This window comes from Lolium perenne, chromosome 6 (assembly GCF_019359855.2).
Source record: "Lolium perenne isolate Kyuss_39 chromosome 6, Kyuss_2.0, whole genome shotgun sequence".
Lineage (NCBI taxonomy): Eukaryota > Viridiplantae > Streptophyta > Magnoliopsida > Poales > Poaceae > Lolium > Lolium perenne.
Window position 1 is genome coordinate 127493170 of NC_067249.2, and position 16801 is coordinate 127509970.

The following is a 16801-nucleotide window of genomic DNA, read 5'->3' on the forward strand; positions in this document are numbered from 1 at the left end:
ACTCTTAGCAAGTTTTTGTAAGAACTTTATAACTTCAGAGATGTGGCAATCATCAAAATCTAAACCATTATGATCTAAAGCAATGGGATCATTGTCCCCAATGTTGGAAAAAATTTTAGCAGTTTTATCACAGGCAGTTTCAGCAGTTTTAGCAGTTTCCGGCAGTTTTGCAGGCTTTCCATTAGAAGTAGAAACATTGCCAACACCAATTATTTTACCATTGATAGTAGAAGGTGCAGCAACATGTGAAGCATTAGCATTACTAGTGGTGGTAATAGTCCAAACTTTAGCTATATTATCTTCTTTAGCATTTTCTTCTTTCTCCCACCTAGCACGCAATTCGGCCATCAATCTTATATTCTCATTAATTCTAACTTGGATGGCGTTTGCTGTAGTAACAATTTTATTATCAATATCTTCAGGTTTAGCAGCCATTTTATTAATTAAAGAAGATTGTGACGCAGACATGTATGAGATTCGGTTTTCAGCATTTGCAAGTTTAGTTTACAACCCAGAGATCTCCATATTCAGATTTTCAAGTTGATTTCCTATATTTTTCAACAAGGTAGATTTTTCATTCATAGTTTTAGTAAACAATTTATTTTGCTCATATTGTGATTGCATAAAGCTCTTGGTAGATCTTTCAATTTCTAACATCTTTTCTTCATTAGGTGAAACATGTCTACCATAAGAGTTACCATTAGCACGATATGGCCTAGAGTTATTGTAATTGCTATTTTTAATGAAATTCACATCAACATATTCTTCTTGGGCAACCAATGAAGCTAAAGGAACATTATTAGGATCAACATTTGTCCTACCATTCACAAGCACAGACATAATAGCATCAATCTTATCACTCAAGGAGGAGGTTTTCTTCAACAGAATTTACCTTCTTACCTTGTGGAGCTCTTTCCGTGTGCCATTCAGAGTAATTAATCATCATATTATCAAGAAGCTTTGTTGCATCGCCTAGAGTGATGGACATAAAGGTACCTCCAGCAGCTGAATCCAATAGGTTCCGTGAAGAAAAATTCAGTCATGCATAAAAGGTTTGGATGATCATCCAAACAGTCAGTCCATGGGTTGGACAATTTTTAACCAAAGATTTCATTCTTTCCCATGCTTGGGAAACATGCTCAGTATCCAATTGCTTAAAATTCATTATGCTACTTCTCAAAGATATAATTTTAGCAGGAGGATAATATCTACCAATGAAAGCATCCTTGCATTTAGTCCATGAATCAATACTATTCTTAGGCAGAGATAGCAACCAATCTTTAGCTCTTCCTCTTAAGGAGAAATGAAACAATTTTAATTTTAAAATGTCACCATCTACATCCTTATACTTTTGCATTTCACATAATTCAACAAAATTATTAAGATGGGTAGCAGCATCATCAGAACTAACACCAGAAAATTGCTCTCTCATAACAAGATTCAGTAAAGCAGGTTTAATTTCAAAGAATTCTGCTGTAGTAGCAGGTGGAGCAATAGGTGTGCATAAGAAATCATTATTATTTGTGGTTGTGAAGTCACACAACTTAGTATTTTCAGGAGTACCCATTTTAGCAACAGTAAATAAAGCAATCTAGATAAAGTAAATGCAAGTAACTAATTTTTTTTATGTTTTTAATATGGAGAATGCAAACAAGACAATAAATAAAGTAAAGCTAGCAACTAATTTTTTGTGTGTTTTGTTTTAGTGCAGCAAACAAAGAAGTAAATAAAATAAAGGCAAGACAAAAACAAAGTAAAGAGATTGGAGGTGGAGACTCCCCTTGCAGCGTGTCTTGATCTCCCCGGCAACGGCGCCAGAAAAATCTTGATGCTGGCGCGCAGTTAACGTGCCCGTTGGGAACCCCAAGAGGAAGGTGTGATGCGTACAACGACAAGTTTTCCCTTAGTAAGAAACCAAGGTTCATCGAACCAGTAGGAGCCAAGAAGCACGTTGAAGGTTGATGGCGGCGGAGTGTAGTGCGGCGCAACACCAGGGATTCCGGCGCCAACGTGGAACCTGCACAACACAACTAAAGTACTTTGTCCCAACGTAATAATGAGGTTGTCAATCTCACCGGCTTGCTGTAACAAAGGATTAGATGTATAGTGTGGATAATGATGTTTGCAGAGAACAGTAGAACGAGTATTGCAGTAGATTGTATTCGATGTAAAAGAATAGACCGGGGTCCACAGTTCACTAGTGGTGTCTCTCCCATAAGATAAATAGCATGTTGGGTGAACAAATTACAGTTGGGCAATTGACAAATAAAGAGGGCATGACCATGCACATACATGTTATGATGAGTATTGTGAGATTTAATTGAGCATTACGACAAAGTACATAGACCGCTATCCAGCATGCATCTATGCCTAAAAAGTCCACCTTCAGGTTATCATCCGAACCCCCTCCAGTATTAAGTTGCAAACAACAGACAATTGCATTAAGTATGCTGCGTAATGTAATCAACAAATATATCCTTAGAGATAGAATTGATGTTTTATCCCTAGTGGCAACAGCACATCCACAACCTTAGAACTTTTTGTCACTGTCCTAAATTTAATGGAGGCATGAACCCACTATCGAGCATAAATACTCCCTCTTGGAGTTACAAGCAAAAACTTGGCCAGAGCCTCTACTAGCAACGGAGAGCATGCAAGATCATAAACAACACATAGATGATAGATTGATAATCAACATAACATAGCATTCATTATTCATCGGATCCCAACAAACGCAACATGTAGCATTACAGATAGATGATCTTGATCATGTTAGACAGCTCACAAGATCCAACAATGATAGCACAATTAGGAGAAGACGACCATCTAGCTACTGCTATGGACCCATAGTCCAGGGGTGAACTACTCACACATCACTCCGGAGGCGACCGTGGCGGTGAAGAGTCCTCCGGGAGATGATTCCCCTCTCCGGCAGGGTGCCGGAGGCGATCTCCTGAATCCCCCGAGATGGGATTGGCGGCGGCGGCGTCTCTGGAAGGTTTTCCGTATCGTGGCTCTCGGTACTGGAATTATTATCGACGAAGGCTTATGTAGGCGGAAGGGTAGGTCAGGGGGCACCACGAGGGCCCCACACGCCAGGGCCGCGCGGCCAGCACCTGGGCCGCGCCGCCCTGTTGTGTGGGCGCCTCGTCGCCCCACTTCGTTTCCTCTCCGGACTTCTGGAAGCTTCGTGGAAAAATAAGATCCTGTGCGTTGATTTCGTCCAATTCCGAGAATATTTCCTTACTAGGATTTCTGAAACCAAAAACAGCAGAAAACAGCAACTGGCTCTTCGGCATCTTGTTAATAGGTTAGTGCCGGAAAATGCATAAATATGACATAAAGTATGTATAAAACATGTGAATATCATCAATAAAGTAGCATGGAACATAAGAAATTATCGATACGTTGGAGACGTATCACATTTGGCTTCTATTTGCGAGCCCTCTTTTTGTGGTTACTAGTAGGATTCCCAACACTCCTTGCTCGCACTTGCGGCGTGGTCGCTATCTAGGTCGGCGTCGGCTTACGTGTAGATATGCCTTCGCCTTTGTGCGGATCCCGCTCCTCCACCGAGCCTAGCTCCGCTGCATCGACGTCACCTGCAAGTGACATGGGGACGAGGGAGAAATGAGAGAATGGATCAAAGAGGGTTTTGGAGCCACTCCACTACGTGCGCGCAGAGGGTGGATGCGACCGCTACCTATGAGGTATTCATGACCGATATGTATGGAGGCGTGGGTTATTTGAGGAACTTTGGAATCATGAGCCAGCGTGTCCATGATTCTTATCGTCGTGGTGGGTCCCTATTTTTTGTTTCTTTGAACATGGGCGGCACCTCGCATGGATGGCAAGGGCAAGTAGGCTGCACCGCCACGGTGGTGGTCACAAGATCGTATCAGGTGGCTATTGTCAAGAAAACGCTGAGATTTCCCTATTGCCATTTTGAATTGGGTTTTTACTTTGTCATCTGACTTGTTGCATCTTTGTGTTCACCCAAGAGGAAACACTTGAGTAGTTGTTTTTCTTCTTTTCTTTATATTTTCCTATTGGAGTGCTTTGTGCTCCCATGATTTTCTGCTATCTGTGTGAGGAAATTTTGATCTCTACATGCAATCGCCCAATGTTTTGAATCAGTCCGTTTAAAATTTGAAGACACGGTGATGATTAGTGAACTCGGAAAAACATCCATTGGGTAGAGTTGTATACGCTCCATGGTATAAAGATACGGGTACACTTATAATTAGATTTATAATTTCTATTGCAAACTTTTGATCTGTAAAACACAAAACAAATTATAAGTGAAACACCTCTTTTACACCTTGTTGATACCTTGATATGGTGTGAATGCAGACAACTACGGCTTATTTTGACATGAGATCCATCGCATCATCCACACACAATCATAAATGGTTTTAGCATTTGCGATTTTGGCAAGTAACTAGTGGTATGAGATATTATGACAAGTAATTAGTAGTATTATGCATATTTTGGGAAAGTAAAACTTATTTATTCAGCTTTTAAGTTACAGGTTCTTCCTTTTGGCATTCGAATAAAATTTCAAGTAGGAATCAATGAGCAAGCAATTGTTCGTGTATACCCAGATAGAGAGAAAAGGGAGGGAAAGGTATAGAAATCTATCAAAAGAGCACCTTAACGGCGATACATAGAAGGAGGAGTCTTTTTTTATTGAGCTATATACAATACCTTAACGGCAATGCGCGGTCGATTTCGACCATTTGGCCGACACAAACAGACGCCCGCGGATATTTTGGGCGTCCGAAATACGTTACCCCATTGGAGATGCCCTCACATAATTTTGTTTCTTCACCACTCGCAAGTATGACTCACATGGATAAGGCAATTGCACGATCTAGTAAAAATGCATAGGTAGATTGCTGTGACGCTAAAAATAGAAAAGGCCATCTACTGCAGTGGCTAGCTTCAGGCTTCCAACATGGAGTAGCTTCAGCCACGTACTGATTTTTATTATGTCCTCTGACAAGTGGGTCCTGCATTGTAATTAGAGCTGCAGATACATTTCATTAGAAAATATGGTGGGGTATTTTTACATAAAAGGCATCGCCACGTGTCACCTTCTAAATCGCTTAGACCAGCTATTGCACATTAAAACTAAGTTCTGGGACTGCGGTACCATGTTTTACAAGTTGTGGTACTAATTTGCACATCTCATGCAAGTTGTGGGTACCCTTATATGTATTTTTTAAAAGCCCATTTGACCTCATGTCACCTAGAACAAGTCATGGACTTCTTCAATGAAAGAAAGTCTCATGTAAACATTTTCTACGAAATAAGAACCATATAAAATGGATTTCTTGATCTTCCGCTGTTTTTATATCCAGAAGATATGTAGAACAAGTGTATTATGAAAAGTTTGTTGTCTACCTTTGCATGCATCGCTACTTAATTGTTTAGGCAGGAGGCGGTGAATATAATGAATAAAAAAAAAATTCCGTGATTCTGACGATCCATCACTAATTGTTGGACATAATATATATAGTAGTGTAATTGCTGGTTACATGTTTTTTGACGTGTAGGATATCTTTACTATTATATTTCAGTTGGTCGTACGTCATACAACGCGTTTGGTGAAGGAGATTGGGAACATCCTGACCATCCAATTACTTTCAACATCTCCACCTCAACATTCACCGTCGGATCAAAAGAAAAAAATCATTACCTTCCATTCTTTACTACCCTGCTCTCTAATTGCCAGATCAAAACAAATCTTGCTTTCCTATTCAGTTACTACCCTACCTATCGAATCATTATAGGCTTCCTTCTTTTCCTATCACAAAAACACTCACGAACGCGTCAGTTCTTCTCCCCCAAACGTCGCCGCACATCCGACACCGTTGGCGTCGACGCCGACCATTGCCCATGCACCATCGAGGACGACCGTAGCCACACCAGCACGGACCTTCTACGCTGCACCAGCGTGGACCTTCGCCGTCGCACCAGAGGTCATTGTCGCTGCCCGTCACCAGCGCAGATGTCGCCGAATCTTTGACTGTCACCCATCTCCACCTCTCCAAAATCGATCAGTCTGCTACAAAACTTCGCGTGATGGATCTCGGTGCTCTCCAGGAGAAACACCGTGTAGATCGGCTACAAGATGTGAGCCATATGTGTTTGCTTAGATGGTAATACAACCCTCTATTTTCCTTGCATGTTTGTTTGAGCGATGCACGGCCAAGCATCTGAAGACCGTGATTATCTCGGTTGCTCGGCGCTCACGGCTCACCTTACCCTGCTCGGCTCTGTTCTTCTGCTCCTGCGACCTACAGATTTGGCCGGCATAGAGTATGTACCAGAGCAGCCGCAGGAATAGACGCATGGCTCACCGAGCATGGCAACAAACATAGATCATTTGCTGAGCCAGGCAGCAGTACTACAGTGCACAGCAACAACATACAACGTAGATTGTTCGTATGCTCTCTTTGTGTTTCCCTATTTAGCTGGAAAAATAAATCTACAATTTATTAGATTCTTTGTATTAACAGGTTATTTTTTTGGATCAGTTTTCAGATTTTGAAATCTACCAGGTGTAATGTTTCATGCACAAAGAGCATGGCGTTTCGAAGATACCCGGACAACGTATGAGAGTTAGTGACCACTTAATTGCATAATCCTGATGCTAATTAGATTTTTTTTCTCGGCCTATATGAAATACAGGTACAGTCCTACTGGGTTCTCAACCGAAATAAAGGGAATAATGTTAGGTAGGAGAGGGGATAAATTATTCAAATATATATGGGTAAAACATTAAATCGTTGTTTCTCACTTTGATGTTCACGATAAGAATAACTATTATAAAAGTAAATGCTAAATTTTATTAGATATCGGCAGAGAGTTGAAAAGATACTTGTACACAAAATTGAGGTGAAACCAAACATGGTTCCTGTTGTCTAACTAATATAATTGGTCATCTTTTACATGCTGAAAATTTAGAGCACTTAATTTGGCTTATATACATTTGGATAGAAGCAATAATTTAGAAAGGTGCCCTATTTTAGGAAAGTGAGAAGAATAGATCCTTTCACATCTCCAGAAACAATCTATTTTCGTATATAAATTCTCATTTAAAGAGGTTTTTCTTGTGTATTCATTTATCCTTGAAATAGGATTTTGCCCCGCTATATTAATATAGCAACCACACAGTACAACTGCCGGAGCCTCAGCACAAGCAAGTCCAGAAGAAACAAAAGAGAAACTAATGTCAGCAATATTGGATCAACGAAAACGAAAATGTCCCGCAACTTCTGTGCCCTCCGGAGAATTCCCACCACGTTCTTAGCACTCTGATGCGCCGCGTACCACGCAACACCTTCAAGAAGGAATGTGATGATGACGATGCTGCTGCTCAGACAGGTCCTGGGGTTTCCCCCGGTACGCGAAGGGGCAAGGGGAAGGAGTACGCCCGACGTCCTTCAGGAAGGGAGGGTGGCGCCGATCGACAACGATTTCTCCCGACCCCCAAATCCACGCCCCAGACGCTCTATCATGCTCCACCAAACTTGCCGCCCACCAACGTGCGACACCACGGCCTTGCACACATCATCGTCGTCTCACCGTGACCAACGAAACGAGCCCAGCAAAACGGGAAGAACCAACCGGGAGCGAGAAGCAGCAGGGACGCAATCACGCGGGAGGGAACCGCCTCCACCGCCAATGATGGTAACCGTCCGCACGCAGTAACAAGAGCAAACCAGGCCCATTCTGACGGTGAGGATGCTATGTTTCTTCTTTTCTTTCTTATTTCTGGTCTTTTTCCTCTCAGCTAGGCTTTTATGTAGTTGGTCCTGGTATTGGTAATTCAACTGAATCATCATTGACAGTAGTCCCAGCCCACTGTGTTTATTATCCTTTTTTCAGAACTTGAGGTGGGCAATGGCACAATACATACGGACACAAGAGAAGGAGAAGCAACACGCTCTTGGGTTTCTATACTCTCTGACGCGGGATTGAACTATTGATGCCTAAATTATTATCATATATCCATACTATATTTGAAGCTATATCAGTAATCCTTATCTGAAAATAACATCATCTTTGTTTATGTTATAAAAAAATGTTTCTGTTCTTTAATGCTTTATTGCGCAAATGCAGCTATCAGAAATTTAGTCTCCATCTTCCCAAAACGAAGATAATTGATATGTCTGAAAAGTGAAGCAAAATCATGATAACCGTTGTAGATGTTATCATGGCGTGTGCTCTCTTTTGTTTTCACCATACTATAATATCAACAACCCAACTCGATAATGTGAGTGATCGTGGAGGGTCTGCTGCAAGAGAACATGCATATGTGGGGCTTGTTGTGTGAGTGATCGTGGTAGGAAGAGAAGACAACAGGTGGCATGCGGCGAGGATATTAGGAAGAAAGGGATAGAGAGAAACACACAGAGAGAGAGCCGCCGATGCGTTCTTGCTATTCTAGATTACTTTTATTGCTTGTTGTCAAACATATAATATTTTGATCTTCCTAAAATGGGCAGCCTACCACCCCCGTGAATACAAGCTAGAAGCAAGCAAAAAAAGGTATCGTTTTGTTTTATCTCTACGATGAAAACAAACTCGATGAGACAAAATGACATTGTTAGCACATATATAATGTTATAAAATATATATGCTCGAGGGCAATTTAGGAAAAAGAATCTTCTTTGAAAAATTCTGTATCGAGATTAGGAGAGATATTTTAGGGAGCTTGCTCGAAAGCGTCAAGATGGGAGGAGGTGAGCTAGGGGTAGAGAGTGACTGTGTTTTTTTCATGTGCCGATTTAATGTTACAATGTCTTATTCTTGAATTTTACGTTCAAAAACCGTAGCAATGCACGGGCATTCAACTAGTAGTGGATAGTAGGGCAATCAGGTGTTGATTGTCCCAATGTTTTAGTGCACGTTTTGAGGGGTCCTAATTTCTCTAGTGTTTGAGGTTGAAAGTGACATAACCAACATTTTTTTTTGACAATCAATACCACATATATTCATAGTAACAAATAATACATAGTGTAGATATATGAACCGACTCCAACGATTATAAAATAAACTCTAAAAGATAGTAACAAATCTTCGAGGTCTTCAAATTCTTTCTTCTTTCAGAACACAATCTTTTACTGTTCTGAAGGCAACCAAAGATAGATAACAAACCATAGACCTGTAGATACCGACGAAAGTTCTCCCATAATTTGTTAAGCCGCAATGCTAAGGTTGCGCAACCATTAAAGCAGTCATTTAACATTGGCAAGAGTACCAACACCAGTATGTTAGGAAATAATAACCGACTAGTTTTATCGTCGTCGATAGAGAACCGAGAGTACGAGTTACCATTGTCGAGGACGTAGCAGCCGGGAAAAAAACTGCGAGAATAATCCTCCTCGCGGCAACAACAACAAAAGATCCAAAATCGATTGTCCATACCTAGAAAATCGTGATCGTTCAACACCATCATTGTCGTCGGCAAGAAGCTCTCGTCGCCGAACGAAAGGCCGAATATCACTTATTGCAGACGATGCCATCTCCATTGAGGAGAAACCAACAAGAAGACGGCTACCACAATCCTAACATAATCTAATGAAAATAATACTTTTATTGAAAACTCCACGCATAGATCGGGTTTCCCACTCCTCCCGACACCGGCAAACGGACCGAAGGAGGGGGAACCGATCTATGGAGGGAAATGAACTGAAGGCGGTTAGGATTGAGATGGGCAGGGTGCGCGTGCATAAGATTCACCTAATCGCTAAGTGACATAACCAACCTGAACATCCATGAAACTTTTCTTCCATTTGCCGTTCTCGGAGGCGATAGAGCTGGATCCACACTGTGGTTGATGAGAGGACCCGATCAAGTTTTCAATTTTCCTTTGGACTTTCTCTATGCAAATTTCAGGTACTGGAATGTAATTTATGCTTACTACGTCCTGTTTCGGGCTTTGCTTTGTACAGTGACCCTACTTTACAATATAGCCGCTGTTCAAAAACAAAAAAGAACAGCCAGCCAGGCAATGATCTACTTTCTGCCATCAACAGCCCAGGAACAGGCCCGCAACATCCAGGACACCAACCAAACACGCCATCAAAACCTCGAGCAGGAGAGCAGTGGGCAGCCCAAACCCAAACCCCATCGCAGGCACCCAATCCCCAAAGCAATCACCATCCCCTCCTCGTCCACTCCTCCGGAGCCCGGCCATGGCCATGGCCTGCTCCTTCGCCACCTCCACCGTCGTCTCCTCCACCCCCACCGCCAAGCCCCTCGCCGCACCCCTCGCGCCGCACTCCCTCTCCTTCTCTCGCGCGCCCCTCGCAGCCTCCAGGCCCCTCCGCCTCGCCGGCGCCACCAGATCCGCCCGGACCAGCCCCTTCGTCGCCCGCGCCGGCGGAGTGGTGATCCTCCTAGCCCCGCCACCCCGTATTCGATTTGGATTCGCTCCCTTCTCACCTCGTAGCCTGGCACATGTTCTTTGCAGGACGACTTGCCGTTGGTCGGGAACAAGGCGCCCGACTTCGACGCCGAGGCCGTCTTCGACCAGGAGTTTATCAACGTAACCGCTTGCTTTGCTTGCATCTTCCCGCAGCTGACGCCGTACATCCTGAATTCCGAGCCTCTAACTATTGCTCCTACCTACCGTTGCTATGTCCTCTGCGTTTGCAGGTGAAGCTATCCGATTACCTCGGCAAGAAGTACGTGATCCTCTTCTTCTACCCTCTGGACTTCACCTTCGTCTGCCCAACGGGTGAGCCCAGAGTTCCTCTGACTGACTACACGCGTTTCATCTGAGATAGGCCCTGATAAACGCGCGTGCCTGCTCTTTTCAGAGATCACTGCTTTCAGCGACAGACACGATGAGTTTGAGAAGATAAACACTCAGGTGCTTGGTGTCTCAATCGACAGCGTGGTATGTTGCAACGTCCTCAACTCATGCCACCTCACGATCGTTGTAGCATTTTTATATTGCCATTCATTTGATTTGGTGAAATGGTATTGCACCTGTAGTTGCAGCATAAAGAAAGTGGTAGCATTTATTTTTCTTATTCATAGCTCATGGGGCACAGCTGGTTACAATGCCCAAACGAATTAAATGTACCAACTTCTCTCGTTCGGGCATAAATTGTTCCCTTGGTGGCGGTTTATATAGGTAGCCACCTGAGTGCAATGAAGTTCGTGGGCATATTGGCTCGTGAGAGAAAATAAATTGTTCGTTAAAAACACGGATTTGCTACCATGGGTGATAGCTACGCATGCATGCCTGACCGTCTGATATATTATTGCGATTCGTGCTGCCTAACGTCTGTTAGGAGACCTTTCCGTCACCATCCACGCTCCTAGTGGATGGGGACTTGACGAGAAACCGGCTAGTGGAGGGAGACAGCAGTATCGGGACCCACTTTTGGCAGGATGGGGGGCAGCGAATGCATGATGAGGAGTTGACGAACTTGTTTGCGGCGACCGGACCCAGCTTTTTATGCGATGTCCGGCCGGGCCAAAATCGACTACCCACTATTTTTGTGGCAACTTCTGCCGGGACGTTTGCATTCTTGGATTAGAATATGGCCTAACGCAAAATTGCTAGCATCGCTGCAATTTTTTTTGCAACTTGTGCTTAGTAGTAGAGGCCGCCTCCAGGCTTAATATAGCCCCGTGAAATAGTTGAGGTCCAGGCGTAGATCAGACCAAGCCAGACAGCAAATCGAAAATCCAGATATTAAACCAACATAAAAATGGATCGAAATAATATCAAGATCTCATCAAGGAATAACCAAGTATTAATCACCACCTGGACGCACTCGTTTTCCTTGGTACAACAACCAAAACGAAAGCAGGAGAGAGATGACATGCCCAAGAGAGAGAGAGACAAAAATGGTGGTGATCTGCCCCGCCCGGTCCTTTCTTGCTGGAGAGCCTGTCTTGCCTTGGTCCCTGTTCGATGGCGCGCTGCACCGCACCCCCATCCTGTCTCCACCAGCGCCGGCTTGCTCGGAAGGCTCGCAAGAAGTAGGCGGGTCGGTGCAGTGAGGATAGGAAGATGCTGCCCTTGGCCAAATCGAGGTGAGAGTTCCAGTGGTGGAAGGGGTCACAGGACGAGGTGATCTCTTTCTGGTGTTTCGCTACGGGTGGTGGATTTTTGTCGGGTGGGCTAGAAAAGTAAGGGGCGTCCACTGGACCGTTAGTGCAGTTAACGATGCTAATTCGATCCACAGTGGGGATTGCCCGATCCAGTGGCTGGATGAGGGTGGGTAGGTATACCCCTAGGTAGCCCACTATTTTGCTTATTCGTTAATAGACTGTATGACGGCTCCTATTTGAGAAATGTGATTGATGAAGCTTAAATGTTGGTCTTATATGCACAGTTCTAGAGCAGTATTCTATATTTTTTATACCAAAATTCGGCCTAAACATGCTCTGTCTTTCAGATGCATACGAAAAATATGTATGGTTACTCCACCAGTATTGCAATTAACCATATAATTTATTATGTTGGGTTTTAGTAGGGGTTTGAGGCCGGACCATATAATTTTTTTTCATTTCTTCTGGTGTAGTAATAAAGAAAGTCCATTTTTGGTCCTTGAACATTCACATAAATTCAGTTTCTTAAATGCTTTTTTAGGTACAAAACGAACCCTCAACTTTGCATATAGTGCAAACTTAGCATACTAGACAAACCACGGCGCAAAAGAAAAAAAAACTAGAACGGTACGTAATCTAAGCCAACATGGACAAAAAAAGAGAAAAATCGAATCAAACATAACTGATTTGATGGTGGGCTCGTGCTGCGCGGCCTCAGCCTCATCTCCCTCTTCCAGCGATTTTCACATACACGGCAGCACAAGCCCTAACAGCCCTGCGGCACACTGCTGGTATCATGCTGCTCACTCGCTGCACTGCCCCACCTGAAGATTAGAAGGAGAACGTGAAAAGGTTGAATTGTCTTCTTTGTCAACACGTGCAAATTGGCACGTAGGAACCTCTTCACATCTTATATGGGGTTCTAGCTGCAACTAGACAGACATTTACAACTTGGATATTATATGTGCTGGCACCTTCTTCTCCCTGACTCTGGACTCCCTCTGCTGGGTTGTTGCGTCGTGCCTTTGTTCTCCTCCTCTGCTTTCTGCTGTGCCACTAAAATTCAGCACTGCTGCTGGTGTCTGCAACGACAACGAGTCAAGTATCTGCGGAACGATGCAGAGGACGAGCGCGGCGGTAGGCGAGCTAGCGTGGGATGCCACCAACGAGTGCAATGACTGCGATGCTGTCGAGAGGACTTCAAATCATGACGACCTAGACGAGAGAGACGATGGGGAATTAAACGAGAGACGATCGTGGACTACTTTAACCAAGCCAAGGAAATTTTCATTTATGTGGGTCCAGTCCTGGTTGGCTTAGATTACGTACAGGTCTGTTCCCCCCCCCCCCCCCCCCCTTTTGCTCCGTGTTTTATTCTGAAAATCAGCGAAATAAGCTGTTTGGAAATTAGTAAAGTTGAGGGTTCGTTTTGTACCTAGAAAAACATTTAGGATGAAAAATTAACTTGTGTTAAAGTGTCCATTTTTGGTCCTTGAACTTTCACACAAGTTCAGTTTTGTGAAATCAATGTTATTCTAAATAATTTTTATGCTATGCTGTGCTCATGGTTTCAACTTAATGGCCTTAATAGTAGTTTTAGGCTTCTAATGTTTCTGTACTGAAGAGATTTGGAACTATTGTTTTGTCAGACATGGACCTTTTAGTAGTGTTTCATCTCTGTCCTTGTCTGACAAGTTAATAACCTGAGTACCTGATTCAAACCATTATTTGGATGCAGTTCTCCCATCTTGCATGGGTGCAAACAGACAGAAAGTCTGGTGGGCTCGGTGATCTGAAATACCCACTGATTTCTGATGTTACTAAATCTATTTCGAAGTCCTTTGGTGTCCTTATCCCTGACCAGGTATCCCATTTGACCAACTATTATTGTTACTCACCATCCTGAGTAGTCTTGCCTTTTTTTCTTTTATGCATTTCTGTTTTGTTTTGTTTTGTAAAAATCCACATGTCCTGTCAACAGGGAATTGCGCTGAGAGGACTTTTCATCATTGACAAGGAGGGAGTAATCCAACACTCTACCATTAACAACCTTGCCATTGGTCGCAGTGTGGATGAGACCATGAGGACACTTCAGGTATTCTACATTTTACACCTGCTGGATTTTTTTTGAGATAAACGCTGCGATTATATTAATTCATATCAGAATCCATTACAATCTGGTTCCTAACAAAGTCTGGTGCAACACCATTCCACACATTATAAACTTTATTATCGCAGCTTTCCTTAGCTAAAACATGTGCCAAAACATTCGCTGCTCGTCGCACAGCTCGCACAGAAATATCGCCAAATCCTTGAAAGAGGGACTTCATTTGCTCAACCAATGGACCGTGAATAGATCTATCCTGCTCGTCCCTGTTCAACTTGGCAGCCGCTCCCGTACTATCCGTTTTCAGCACCACCTTCTGAACTTGATGACCCACCGCGAGACGAAGACCCTGCCGGAAAGCTAGAAGCTCAGCATATTCGTTATCGATAATGGCTTGCTCCAGAGAAAAAATCACCATGATGGTCTCAAATGACCACATCACCCCCTCCAACACAAGTAGCCGCGTTATACGCTCCATCTGCATCCACCTTAGCCCAACCAAGGTCCGGTCTGAGCCAGTGCTCATTAGGTTTAGTCGAGGTTGTAGCTAGCTGAGGTTTCTGAATGTTCCTCCACTCCTCTAAAGCAGCAGCAGATTTCAGCACAACCGTCTTTGGCTCAGCCAGCTTCTGGGGTTCCCTTGCGTCATTCCTCACTTGCCACATATTGTAAATCATCATCGAGAACCATGCCACCTGATCATACGTGGCCTTTCCAATCCAGTCAAGCAGCCAGCCCTTCAGTTCAGAGTGACATCTCAATCTCTTTGGTGGAGCAACAAACTGACACTGCGAAAGATCACTAGCAAATGACCGTGCCGACTGAGAGTTAGTGACATCTCAATCTCTTTGGTGGAGCAACAAACCTGCTGGATTCTGTGATGGTCTTTTGCTTCAGCCTTCTATGAAACAAAGGACAAGTTGTGCTAGTTTAGTCATAAATCAACATGGGTAAAACATATGCTCAACATTGTCATCGCTTGCAAACCACAGTATAGTTTTTTTTTCCATGTGTTCTTTATTTTTTCCCATACCAGGATACACCCTTTTTTCCATTACTTTCATAAGTTGAAACAGCCAAGTCAAAAAAAAAAAAAAAACACACTGTATATTTAATTGCAGTTATGTGCTGCTCAGATTACAATATTAATTTGCAATTCATGTGCAGTAAAATAATATCAACACATTTTTGTTAAAAATAATACACTTATAGTCGATCTGAGTGAATCTGGTGGCCCTGAAAAAGTGAATCTTATTTTAGGCAGCTTAATCTGATCCTGCCATGATGCCATCGATGATGTGGCTCTATACAAACAATTGGGCTTTGCTTTAATCGGGCCTAGCTAAGCCATTCTGGCTGTTTGTTGTAAGCCTGCTTTGATTTGCTTTGCTTCCAACCCCAGAATGTGTAGCTGACCGCCCCTTTTTGGAATGTTGCAGGCTTTGCAGTATGTCCAAGAAAACCCAGACGAGGTCTGCCCGGCAGGATGGAAGCCTGGGGAGAAGTCCATGAAGCCCGACCCCAAGGGGAGCAAAGAGTACTTCGCAGCTATCTAGATGCTAGAAAAGAGGCTTATCTTGGTTGATGTTGCTGCCCTGTTGTTCGTGTCACCGCTGGATGTGGAGTTTTGCTTCTGTGAGAGCCTTTCTGTGTTTGCGTCTCATCGACATTTCTTTACTGCAAGAACCAGTGTGTAACAGTTCCCCAACAAATAAGGTTCTGGTTTGGCCATATATTGCTAGCAGGGCCTGTTTCATATCTATACCTAAAATGGTTATGAAAAACATAGAAACAAAAATTATCGATGAACTAGAGCTGAGCGTGCTCTTTGTTTTTATAAAAGACTAAAATGCATCATGGGTCCTATAACTATCTAGCCTATATCCCCTTGTTGGATAGTAAGCCGAACAGTAAGTTTAGTGTCATCCCAGTATGGAATGTTAGATTGTTAGAGCATCTCCAGTCGCGTCCCCCAAAGCAATTTGGGGCGTGCCGGACCAAAAAACGGTTCCAGCCGCGTCCCTCAAAGCCCAATTTTGTCGCCCAATTTTGTCCGGCGCGCCCCGATACGGTGTCCGGCGCCCCGAGCTCGTCCCCGTCCCACAGAGGACACACCGGGCACGCCGGACACAACGGCCCACAGGGGACGCACCAGGCACGCCGGACACAACGAAAAGCGATGCGGGGAGTGGCGGGGCTGACCCGTCAGCGGCACAATTAATTTTAACCTAACCGTCGCCTACCTCGCTGCCGAAGTTATTCGCGCGCAGTGACACACGACAACATCTTTGCCTTAATGGCGACGGAGGGGCAGGCGAGACGTCTCGTCGGTGCTGCGCAGCCTCCACGCGTCGCCGGCGTTCGCACGTCACCGCCCGTTCCCGCGGGATCTTCCCGCCTCTTCTCGCCTCTTCCCGCGCTTTCTTCCCGACGACGGCGTCTATAAAAAGGTCTCCCGGCTCAATGGTAGCCACCACAGCCGCCGACAACAAACACAGCCCTCGTCGCTCCACCGTCGTCTCCTCCACCACCAGTGGCAATGGCGAACCGTCCCGACGCTGGCGAGTTCCCTCCACCGCCGTCTCCTCCACTTCCAGTCCCGGAATCGCA

General features: G+C 44.1%; 1 protein-coding gene across 1 annotated transcript; it reads left to right on the top strand.

Moving 5' to 3' along the window:
• The first annotated feature begins 10126 nt into the window (after positions 1–10126).
• LOC127334589 (2-Cys peroxiredoxin BAS1, chloroplastic) lies at positions 10127–15924 on the top strand. Its single transcript, XM_051361081.2, has 7 exons — positions 10127–10403; positions 10487–10561; positions 10672–10753; positions 10836–10915; positions 13823–13948; positions 14066–14179; positions 15631–15924. Exons 1-7 carry the CDS (start codon positions 10209–10211, stop codon positions 15745–15747), a joined length of 789 nt encoding a protein of 262 aa, XP_051217041.1. The 5' UTR covers positions 10127–10208; the 3' UTR covers positions 15748–15924.
• The last annotated feature ends 877 nt before the right edge of the window (positions 15925–16801 follow it).

Bases quoted from the DNA above. Each gene is read 5' to 3' on its own strand.
- LOC127334589 (XM_051361081.2), top strand. From the start codon at position 10,209: ATGGCCATGGCCTGCTCCTTCGCCACCTCCACCGTCGTCTCCTCCACC. The intron at 10,916-13,822 runs GTATGTTGCAAC...ATTTGGATGCAG, and splicing joins GTGTCTCAATCGACAGCGTG to TTCTCCCATCTTGCATGGGT. The intron at 14,180-15,630 runs GTATTCTACATT...GGAATGTTGCAG, and splicing joins AGACCATGAGGACACTTCAG to GCTTTGCAGTATGTCCAAGA.